Raw genomic sequence first — 11,762 nt, 5'->3', positions numbered from 1 at the left:
TGTTGAACATTTAAAGTCTACACTCTTCAAGACGGTACAGTGATAGATTCACTTGTGGCTTTTTGCACGAGTCCATTTATGTCATAGTGTACTCATTATGCATATGTGATCAAGTCAGACCACCGTTTTATCAGAATTAATACAACTTCAGTGCATATTGGATATTTAGGTTCTATCTCTATGGTCCCTTTATTACAGATGTTGTACTAAGCCCTCTCAACCCATGATCTGGGGCGGGAGAAAATGTGCGTGATGAGGTCAGACCACTGTTTTGTCTGGATCAATACAATTTCAGTGCTTATAGGGTATTTGGGTTCTATCTCTATGCTCCCTTTATTACAGTTGTTATCTTAAGTCCTCTTAACCCATGGTCTGGGACGGGGAGACAGTACCGAATTATTGTGTGATTTTAACCCACTTTTCGGGTTAATAACTACGCCACTAGCACCTACTTAGTATGTTCCCAAAGGCTCCCATGCAGTAGATGGCGGTATTTGTGCTTTACTTATTGCCCGCCTATCATGAAGAGACTGAAGAAGGAGAGCTCTACCACTATGAGGCGTGCGTTCATTGAAGGCGAAATTTGCTATCTTGTTAGACGGTCTTTCACACTGTTTCCTGAAAGTAACTCTTTCTTTTGAAACAGCCCAAACTCAAGGTAAGTAATTTCTCTAAGCAACACAAATAATTTTGAAAACTAGGCAGTTCATATGCCGAATGGTTAGGATTATGACCTTTGGGTATACGCTACAATGCCTTAAAACCCTGTGAGTTGGCTAGCTGCATTAGCTCATAAATTAACCAGCCTATTACTAATTAACGCAGGTAGGACATGTGTCTAGAAACTGATATGTTCAGTAAGGTTAGACATTTTGAGAACTGAGTGTACATCCCTACAGATTTTACGGGTTACTTTGTTTGCATGCTAAGTGTTCGAGTGATACTCGAACAAATGTGCTGTGCATACCCTCCTCGACTCGCAGTGGTCTGTTTAAAAATTTAGCGGGGCCGGCTCTGTAGATACTTTGAACTAGGAAACAGATTTGGTGTCCTGTCGCCATGCTATGAAGTAATTTTTATTTTGTAATACACTGAAAGAGCCATATGGTGAAAGAAGACACCAGTGTTTGTTTGAACAATTTTGTTATGTGCATACGTGTCTGTCAGTCATATCTCAGGATAGTAGTGGTGTTAATATCGTGTCTCACGTGCAACAGCTGTGCTCACGCAGTGCCATATTGAACTTGAGGTTGTGAGTTTGCTCAACAACTGTTCAACTTCTGCTGTAACACAATGCAGCTGTCCGTTCAAAACACTTTTATAGTCCTAGACTGAAGTTGCATTTTCTCCTCATTTTGAGGGCACTTTTTGTTAAAATCGTTCTGGATAAGAGCGTCAGTAAAATGGGAAAAATTCAATAGAAACTGAAAGGCGTTTCTGAAGCTGTTGCATTTAGACTATATCCCTATGGATGAACCATGACGTACATTTCTGTCGACTCCCGTGTATCAGGCGAAATCCGATAGAGACTGAGGCCTTTTTTGCGAAAATAACATTGTTCAGGTTACCTCGTGGTTTTCTTAATTGACAACACTTGTCTAAATTAGCGTTGTAGGTTTGGGGCGTTGCTATTTTTAAAGGGCATTTTTTAGTTTCCAACGCTTAAGTTACTTTCTGTACTTTTTTTCCTCCAAGTGAATGCTTTCTTATCTATCACTTCAGCCGCCAAGATTAAACTGGACAGTGTTTCAGGACTAAATTTGACGACATTTCAGCCACCGCTTAATTTCTGTTTGCCGTTGTTATCTTCGTGTATTCGTGTTCTCTAGAAACAAGAGCCGTCATGCCAGGGAAAAAGGCTGCAAAGAGACAAATCGAAAATAAGGCTGAGGATTCAAACGCTGCAAAAAAAGTCAAAGGTAAGTCGTGTTGGTCCACCCAAGAGATCCTCCCAATGTTTTCCTTAACCCACTGCAAATTCTTTGATCTTAAGTTTCCTGTTGATATCATGCACAAGATGTTTGTTTGTTTGTTACATTTTCCTTACTTTTCATATACAGAGTATGAATAAAAAGGGCACATTATGAAATGAATTGGAAACACAGCAGCTCAGCAGGATTTGAATATGCATAAATAAAGTCGGTATATCATAGCAGAACAACTGCATGTCTCTGTTTTGTCTTCAGTATCCCACAGGAGTCATGGGCAGGAGAAGGGGTTGGTGTTGGTGTTGGGACAGGGGGATGTTGGCCAGTTGGGCTTGGGAGAGGATATCCTGGAGAGAAAGAAGCCGGCCCTTGTGACACTCCCTGAAGGCGTGGTGCAGGCGGTGGCTGGAGGCATGCACACAGTCTGCCTCAGTGACACGGGAAATGTAAGCCCAAGCCACAGTCTATCCTATTTAACTCTCTTATTGCGGTGTTCTCCATAACTGAAGATACCCGAATGATACAGACAGCCGACTTTGTGCCAGCCTCTATGCTACAGTGTAGTGCTTTTGCAATAGTGGAAAGTTCTGCATGTCACAGTATGGCAATAGCACAAATATCTGATTAACATTTAACAGAGATGACTGATGTAATGCACCAGAACCTTAATGCTTTGCTGGGGGAAAACAAAACCTTAAGGCTTTGCTTGCCTTGAAACTAAGCTTGATAAGTGCCTGTTTCCCTCTGCAGATCTATACATTTGGCTGCAATGATGAAGGTGCCCTGGGACGGGACACGTCAGAGGAAGGTTCAGAGATGGCCCCCGGGAAGGTGGAGCTGGCGGAGAAGGTGGTGCAGGTGTCTGCTGGGGACAGCCATACAGCTGCACTAACTGAGGATGGCACTGTCTACATTTGGGGCTCCTTCAGGGTTGGTTTAACATTGGTCCTCTGTCCAGTGTTAGTAGAGTTGATATATTTGTATAGTTGTATATTATCATAGAATGCTTTGTGACTATGGTTTGATTTCAGGATAACAACGGGGTCATTGGACTTCTTGAACCCATGAAGAAATGTACTGTACCTACAAAAGTCCCCATAGATGAGCCAGTGGTTAAAATCGCTTCAGGTAAGTTTACATGTAATGCAAATCACACGGTATCCCATGCCATTAAATCATCAGTTTCACAATGAGTATCAGCACTACTACTTCATATATCCAAAGCATATTCAGAAATGACTACAACAACCAGTGTTTAACTGGAATATAGTTTTCAATGGAACTTTCAGTACAATAACGACCTTCTCCTAAGTTAAAATGAAATCACATAGTTTGTCTCTAACCACAGGGAATGATCATTTGGTGATGCTGACTCTAAATGGAGATCTCTACACATCTGGCTGTGGAGAGCAAGGGCAGCTGGGAAGAGTACCAGAGCGTTTTGCCAACCGAGGAGGCCGGAAAGGACTGAGTATGTATTTGACTTGCATAGACAAACACAAGTCTGGTCGCCTGCCTGTTTGTCACATTTGTATTGAAACTCACCAAGAAGCTGTATGTGGTCAGTTTCAACACTGGCCGTGTATAGGTGAATCATGCCAGTTGTACGTGGTCAGTTTCAACACTGGCCGTGTATAGGTGAATCATGCCAGTTGTACGTGGTCAGTTTCAACGCTGGCCATGTATACGTGAATCATGCCAGTTGTATGTGGTCAGTTTCAACGCTGGCCATGTATACGTGAATCATGCCAGTTGTATGTGGTCAGTTTCAACGCTGGCCATGTATAGGTGAATCATGCCAGTTGTACGTGGTCAGTTTCAACACTGGCCATGTGTAGGTGAATCAAGCCAGTTATGTGAAAGTGCCCTGTGGACTTGACTGAATATGACAGTGTTTTTTCTCTTTGTGGCTCACGCAGTGAGGCTGCTGGAGCCACAGATGGTGATGGTGCGGCCGCGAGGCAAGGTCATCTTCACAGACGTCTTTTGTGGGGCGTACTTTACCTTCGCCGTCTCCAAAGACGGACACGTCTACGGCTTCGGCCTCTCCAACTACCACCAGTTAGGTACGTTTCCTTACTGCTGGTAGGGCACTGGACTGAAAAGTTCAGAGCCTTATGATTCGTCTTTGATTTATATGTCTGGCTGTTCTGGTTTCCAGGAACCCAGGGCACAAACACCTGCTTTGCCCCTGTAAAACTCACAGCCTTCAAAAACTCCACCACCTCCTGGGTCTGCTTCTCTGGAGGACAACATCACACAGTCTGCCTGGACTCGGAAGGTAAGCTCTGGATAATCCTAATCTGTTTGAGGAAGTCGAACGCTCTTGTTAGCGTTTGAAGTCGATTGTATAATCCAAATCGTTCATTTAGGGGTCGACCGATATGTTTTTTTTTCAGGGCCGATACCGTTTATTAGTAATCAAGGAGACTGATAACCGTTATTTGGAACCAATACACATTTGCAGTAAAAATAAAAATCTTGGTGTCAAAATTTAGAATAACAAACACTCCAACACAAAACGTCGTTGAAATGCCTTTGAGTGCACGTTTAATTAAAAGAGAAACTTTTCAACATTATATTAAAACAAAAAGTGCAGGGAGCTCCCAGCAGCATTTCTTGTAAAGTTAACCAAAAATTTTATTAAGTAAATAAACTAAACAGCTCCCCAAAGTTTTATAAAGTAAATAAAGTAAAAATAAATAAAGCTACTAAAACTTAAATTTGTACTGAAATTTGAGTCTCGATTAGTAGTTCCAATTCAGCAGCACCAGATTGGGGTGCAGAGAGCGGAATTGCTCAGCGTGCTCTCCAGCGAGACGGCTTATGTTCCTCTCAAACTGCACAGACTACACTGAAGACGCACTCACTGGTTACAGCCTATCAATTTATTTTGCTGGTCAGCAAGCTGAATTATGGATCAAAAAATGAAATTGTTGACATTCGTTATCGCGTTCAAATTTACTCGGTGAGACTCAACATTAGCTTACGTTATTATGACCGTCGGCTGCCTGTGACCAGTGTTGGAAATAACTCGTTACTGTAATTCCACTACTTTTGGCAGTAACGAGTAATGTTACTAATTACATTCACAAATTAAATAATGCAGTTATAATTACTGAGATTTAAATGGACTCGTTACTCTTTACTTTAGTCTTGCGTGAAAATATTAATGGACAACTGCAGACCATAGCAGACAAATGCTGCCTCTTCCCCCAATTTCCTGTCTATGATCCAACGTCGAACGACCTTAGGTGGCGCAATGAATGAGTGAATCAATCAATCAGCATCAGCCCACACAATAGCCAACAATACAGGCAATGTGAGCTTGCTGTCCTGGAAATATGGACATTATTTTTCCCTCCTCGAGATCAAGGACAAAACTATACTTGTGAGTTGTGGTCTATGTGCAGGTGTGAGAACTTTATCCACATCAAAGAACAGTAAATCTGAAGCACCCGTTAAAACAACAGGCTTCCACAAAGCTAATCGCACAAATACCCCCAGTGCTGGCGCCGCTGACCGAGAAGCAGGGGCATTTCTAGCTACTGAAATGATCAGGGGCTAAGTCATCTGGGTGCGTGCATCATCCAACTTTTTGTACACTCCCCCCCCTCCTTCAGACGCTGCAAGTCAAGGTCTGGGCTAGGCTTCAGATATTTAGGGCTGTAGCTCCAAATGATTGGACCTAACAAGTCCACTGCCATGGAGCCACTCCATCCAAACAGCCAAGGCTTGATTTGCTTGGTATGTTTTAATAAGAGAATTGAAGCAAACATATAGAAATAACGCAAAACTTACTTTGCCTAGTAACTAATTACTTTTATGTGCAGTAATTTGTAACGTAATTCAGTTACTTTCGAAAGAAGTAACTAGGCACTGTAGCTAATTACTAATTTTCAGTACAACTTGCACAACACTCCTTATAACATGTAAAAACCCCAACTCATGCAGGCGAGTAATGTTCACAGTACATTCCAGTTGCACTGGCGCCAACGTTACTCGATGTAGCTATCACTGCATAAATAAATTCTCATTGTAGTTTAACTGTATATCACTGCAACAGAGCGCATTATTCGGGCATTTTCAGTGTAACTGGGGGAAACTGGGCATTCGTATCATTGTAGAAATAGATCAGAAGCTTGTGGTGTTTTTGCAACTTCAGTGTAGAGGATTGTGACGTTTATCGCAACGTCGTCAATATCTGCTGCCTTACCTTCGAAAAACACAGCTCCGCTCGCTCACTGAAGCTGCTCCAGTCAGACTCGGTGGTCGTCCTTCATTAGTTTTGTAGGATTGTTTAATATTTTCCTCCTTGTCCACAGGCATGGTGTACAGTCTAGGACGAGCAGAGTATGGGAGACTTGGTCTGGGACAGGGGGCAGAGGAGAAGAGTGAGCCCACGCCGGTTGGAGGGATCAGTGGAGCTCAGGTGGTTGCTTGTGGGGCATCTGTTAGTTTTGCTGTCACCAAAGAAGGTAAGCATCCTGATGAAAGAACCCTCTCTTTTTTTCAGCCCAATAAACTTGACATCAGTCCTCATGAGGCTCTGTGTTGTCATGGCGGCTGGTAATTGCCTAAACATCTGTGACTGTCTCTTAGGCTCTGTGTTTGCCTGGGGCATGGGCACCAACCTGCAGCTGGGCACAGGAGAAGAGGATGATGAATGGAGCCCTGTGGAGATGACTGGCAAGCAGCTGGAAAATCGCGCAGTTCTGTCAGTGTCCAGCGGGGGGCAGCACACAGTCCTGCTGGTCAAAGACAAACAGGAGAGTTGATGATGCTGGATCAAGAGCAGAGCAGTGGAAGAACTGCATCGACTATAAACAATGTGTTCATCAGGGGAGGGGGGGGTTTTAAGTTGGTGGAGACTGCCTGTGCTGAACCGTGCTAGCCTTGAGAATGGAGATGACAGCTTGTGAGCGGGGGAAAAAGGAGGATGTGTCCCTACTGAAGAGCTCCTGTGTTCAGGGGAGTCTCACCTTTCGCTGGATTATATTCCAGTAGATCATGATCCAAGAGAGAAACTATTTTTTTAAGCCTTGTTTTGTGTTTCATTTTCTTAATTCCTTAAAATTGAGTATCTTTTAGAATGCCTTTTGGGGATGTCAGTTGGTGTGTGAATGAATCTTGTATGTATGTATGTATTGGAAAGTGATTTAAAAAGACCTTTTAGATAAATCCCCATTACAGTATTTTAAAAACTTTGCAATTTGCTCAAGCAATAAAAAAGTATGCCTGTAAGTGCAGTTTATCATCTGTGTACAAGACAAAGGATGTTTTATTTGGCATGATTTCATGGTTTACGTGAAAAATAAGAATTGGCATAACTTCATTGCGTCTGTAATGTCATTATTGCTGTTCGGTGGGGAATTTAATAAAAAAAATTAAACCATACTGAGTTTTCTTCTGTCTTCTCAAGTTAGGAAGTCCTGACTTTGGCGTGTCGTATATGTTTTTGGGATTTGTCACTTTTATTAGTTGTGATACTGTTGTGCATAATATGTCCTTCAACAAAAGATGAAAATCTGGTGATCTTAAAAAAAAAGTTGTTAGAATGTCTGTTGTATATCTTTGATTCATGCTATCGTGATACGTGATCAGTTGATGTTATGTTTAGACAAAGGTAATGGTTTCTTCTGTAGACCTGAGCATAAGCAACAAACTTTGTTGGGAAATGTCAATTTTAATATCCTGATAAAGAAAGGATGTGTCTGCTGTTGGTTACACAATATACCCACAAGGTGGCAGAACTCTGCCCACAATAAAGGGTACTTGTCAAGCGCTTCATCTCCAGTTCATAAACCAACTTCTATCTCTCATAATTAATCCACAGCAGGGCACATCATATTTTGCCAGTTTACTTCTGCTCTCTGATAAAAAAAAAAAAGCTTGTCATTTTTGACACTCAGTGTTTACATGCGGCAAGCAGTGCAGTATTAAATCAAAGGTGCTTGACTTAGCAGATGATGTGGATAATACACACAAAGGCAAGGATCAAAGCTATAATCTTACTTTGGTGTTCGTCAAGCGTGAGCGGCATTATGTTCTTGGTCTTTTCTTCTGTTTCTACGTTATTATATAGTGAGTCATAGAGTATGTCTGTGGGATGGTCTCGTGAAAGCCCTTGTGGCTTCATTTTCTCTGAAAGCTTTGAAATGTTAATAGCTTTTTGTGTGAGTACTTAGCTGACAAGCTGATCATCTCATCTCATCTCTTTGTCGATGGTACTTTGTCATCGAATCAAGGAAATGACGGTAGTTTAGCGTGCTGTTTTGAAGCCATCAGTTTCCATTCTTAAAAGCTCTTTGATGACTCGAACTCATCATATTGATTTTTAACTGCCAAACTATATATATCTTCATTCACTGATAAATGAAGTAGCCTTGTCGTTCAGTCAGTCCTGTTGTTTAGCTAAGTCCTGTGTTATTTCTGCCTCAAGTATACAATATCTATCTTCAAAAATTAATTCAGTATATAACAGTTTTGTTTGTTTGATTTTCAACATTTTCTGTAGGGCAGCCCATGCTCACTTCCAAACAAATCACGAAACAAAACATCACCATGGAAACAAGGATCAGCAAAAATTCAGTAAGACCCAAACTGTCGCACAGGGTACCGTTCCGAAACAAAACTGCATGATCAGTTGCTTCTGAGGCCAAACTGTTTCTTTTGGATTCTACCTCTTATCCTAGCAGTTTGTGTTTTGATCAATAAAAGCACAGTAATTACGACTTCTCAACAGGACTTAATAAGACAATGTTAGTGTGTCAGCCCCTAAGGCACAATAGCTACCAGCACAGCAGTTAAGTTATAACAGGGAACTATTCGGCCAGCTTTTAGCTTAATCACTTTTCATATTTTGATGTTTCATCACAGTAAGGCTTGGTTCACACTGTCAGTCCAAATCCGATTTTTTTGCATATCCGATCAAAATCCGATCTTCCTGATTGACTGTTCCCATTGTTGCAAGTGATCAGATCCGATCTGTGTGTTCGGGTGGCTATCCTCATTTTCTATCTTATTCACATTGGTTGCTATAGTAATGACATTGTGCCCGAAAGTAGGAGTAGTTGATATAAACTAACTTAAGTGGTGGGTAACGAAATGGGCTTGCTTATTTACAACCTGGCAACGGGGAGCCGCAGCGCGAGTTTTATAAAAAATAAAATAAAATAATGAGACGTCAGAGACGGAGGAAGCTTGCAACTTTATTTCGTGCAGCCGTCACCGCTGGTATCACTGTTCAACGACCTGCAACCGCTCATCAATGGCTCCCTCCGCCACCAAACTAGCATGTTTCCTGTAAGTGTGATGTACACGTGAACTTTACGTGGCGTCAAATGTCACAAACGTAAAAAGAGAACACCTGAAATCCGGATCTCCTTTGATTTTTGCCTGTTCAGACTTGCTACATATTATCGGATCCCAATCGGATATGCACATGCATCGGATTTGGACTGACTGTGTGAACATAGCCTAAGTTAGTTGGCACCTGTGCCTCTTCAGAAGTATGGCTTTGACAATAAAGTAATTAACAACAGAGCAGAGGTAATTATATCTGCAATTCTCTTCTCTGCGCCAGACTTTTACTTGGGTTTTTTAAAGAGTCATTAAAACTCATAAACCCTGAGGAACTGAAGGTGACTTCCGTGAGTTGTGGAAAAATGCAAATGTTTCACACCTGAGAAGCATGCAGAATGGTAGACCCTGTCACGGTATTTCAAAATAAACTATTAGAAAACATGTCGTCAGGATTTTACACACTAGTGTAAACCTGTTCAACCAACGCCATTTTTTTTAATTTTAACATTCAAAATGGTTTCCAAGCATCATATTCACACCCGTGTTTTTTTTTTTTTTTTTTTTCAAATGGCTAGTTTTTCCTCCACATTAAGTAAAAAGGGGCTCCTCTTATATGACTGGGTAACCCTGGTTCACCCTGACCCATCCCCATTGTGCGCAAATGATGATATGTTGTCTGGAGAGCCTGGACTCTTGCAAGCGTGGGCAGGTTTGCTCCAGCCGATGAGATGAGTTTCTGCCTAAGCTTTTACACTGTTCCGCCAGCTCGCTGTCGTGCCTCCCACCCACTCATGCGTTCTGTAAAAGACTGGAAAACAGCCCTGCTCTTTGATTTGCTTTTTATACCATTATGTAATGGACTCTTATGATTGGCACGGATGTGCCAAATGTGGTCACTGGAGTGATTATAATTTTGGGCACAGAAATATTTGTGAATTTGATGTCGGAAGATTTAAAGAGGTTGTGAAGCTATAAGAAACTGCCGCATGTGTTGGTCTAGGGTGTATTTTATATATAGTACTCTCTCTTATATATAAATTGAAGCAGATGGAAACACAGGAGACAAGCACAGCAATACTAACAATTTTTGACCATTGCTCTATCGAGTAGGTGCAGGTCATTTGCTCCTGAGCAAAGCTATTACAACCTATGCAATATTTCAGTAATGTTTTACATTGACATGTGCCTCCCCAGAAGACTACCTCCTATCACTTGGGTAATGTCAGTTATTACAATATATGTTTGAACATTTTCACATGGTAGGTAGCTTTAATAGGCATGGTGATTCTATAAAGGCATAACATACAAGATCTGGAACTTCTGATATTTTTCACATTTAACAGGAAAACACTTACCTGAACTTTTATTCAAGTCTTTACAGAGTGAAAAGTTGAAGGTGTCACAGTAGCAGCTGCTGAACTGACGAAGGTCATTTGTCTGCCGCTACACATTCTATCTGCCCTTGGCGCTCTCTCTCAGACCTCCTGTCTAACCTTTTTGTTCTCTCTCTCTCTCTCTCTCTCTCTCTCTCTCTCTCTCTCTCTCTCTCTCTCTCTCTCTCTCTCTCTGCCGCTCACTCCCGCATCTCACAGCCTTTCTTTTTCCACTACCCTACTTGCTGAGCTTAAAAAGTGTTTTTCAAGGCTACATGCTTCTGCAAAAGCTCTTACACCACCACCCCCCCCCAACCCACACACACACACACCCCGCCTGCTCATGCTCTCCCTATGCTATACTGAATTATGTCTCTCAAGGATAAAAACAGGGCTAAAGAGACTGCCCAAGGCAAACAGGACTAAATGGAGAATGCAGAGGCTGGCCTTCCAGCTATAGCTTTGCTATGGGCTTTCAGACTTTTTTTTTTTTTCAGATTAATGCTTGTCAGACCTCAAGACATATTTGGAAGTTCCAAGTGTGCACATGCGAAGAGCATGCAAATGAGAAGTAAACTGAATTATGCAGTTTGATTATCATCTCATTTGTTGCATAGTTCAGAGTACCTGTGTTACTTGTGTAAAATCCAATGAATGATTAACACAGATTAAGGGAGATTAAACTCATCTGACACCCAGTGCACACACCAAAAAAAAACACATTTAAAAACAGTTACTCGATATGTGACAAAATTCAATTCAGTCTAAGAATATAAATTAAAAAATGCATATGTATGTACTGTAAATCAAGTCGTCTGTTCACGGTTGCCTGTGGATTCTCCGTGTATTCTGTGATATAGTTTGTCAGTGACCTGGGTATTCTGCATGTACTCTGTTAAAATGTTTAGTATATGTCTTTGTATTCTCCAGGCGTTCTCTGATAATGTTTGCCAGTTGCCTGTGCATTCTTCATGTTCTCTGTGACAATGTTTGCCAGTTGCCTGGGCATCCGAGTGGCTACAAGCACTTTCCCTTTAAATCAAACCATAAATACCGAATGTACGATTTAGTTGAACTGCATACACAAAGCTCTTTTTCATTTATCCTCTTGGAAACCGTGTTTATAAAACACTTAAGTCATATTTCTCATGGTGTA

The 11,762-nt window shown here is 41.5% G+C and overlaps 1 protein-coding gene across 1 annotated transcript; it reads left to right on the top strand.

Moving 5' to 3' along the window:
* The first annotated feature begins 582 nt into the window (after positions 1 to 582).
* Positions 583 to 7,319, top strand: rcc1 (regulator of chromosome condensation 1). Its single transcript, XM_030782143.1, has 10 exons — positions 583 to 658; positions 1,830 to 1,919; positions 2,187 to 2,374; positions 2,679 to 2,858; positions 2,960 to 3,056; positions 3,277 to 3,399; positions 3,848 to 3,994; positions 4,090 to 4,209; positions 6,254 to 6,406; positions 6,531 to 7,319. The coding sequence occupies exons 2-10, from the start codon at positions 1,844 to 1,846 to the stop codon at positions 6,704 to 6,706; spliced, it is 1,260 nt and encodes a 419-aa protein (XP_030638003.1). The 5' UTR covers positions 583 to 658; positions 1,830 to 1,843; the 3' UTR covers positions 6,707 to 7,319.
* Positions 7,320 to 11,762: the final 4,443 nt, after the last annotated feature.

Source organism: Chanos chanos, chromosome 8 (genome assembly GCF_902362185.1).
Source record: "Chanos chanos chromosome 8, fChaCha1.1, whole genome shotgun sequence".
Lineage (NCBI taxonomy): Eukaryota > Metazoa > Chordata > Actinopteri > Gonorynchiformes > Chanidae > Chanos > Chanos chanos.
Note: the sequence above shows the minus strand (reverse complement) of the source record. Positions and strands in the feature narration are given on the sequence as shown.

Excerpts from the sequence above, each read along its gene's own strand:
- rcc1 (XM_030782143.1), top strand. The coding sequence starts at position 1,844 with ATGCCAGGGAAAAAGGCTGCAAAGAGACAAATCGAAAATAAGGCTGAG. Across the intron at positions 2,375-2,678 it reads GCCTCAGTGACACGGGAAAT|ATCTATACATTTGGCTGCAA; the intron begins GTAAGCCCAAGC and ends TTCCCTCTGCAG. Across the intron at positions 3,995-4,089 it reads CTCCAACTACCACCAGTTAG|GAACCCAGGGCACAAACACC; the intron begins GTACGTTTCCTT and ends TCTGGTTTCCAG.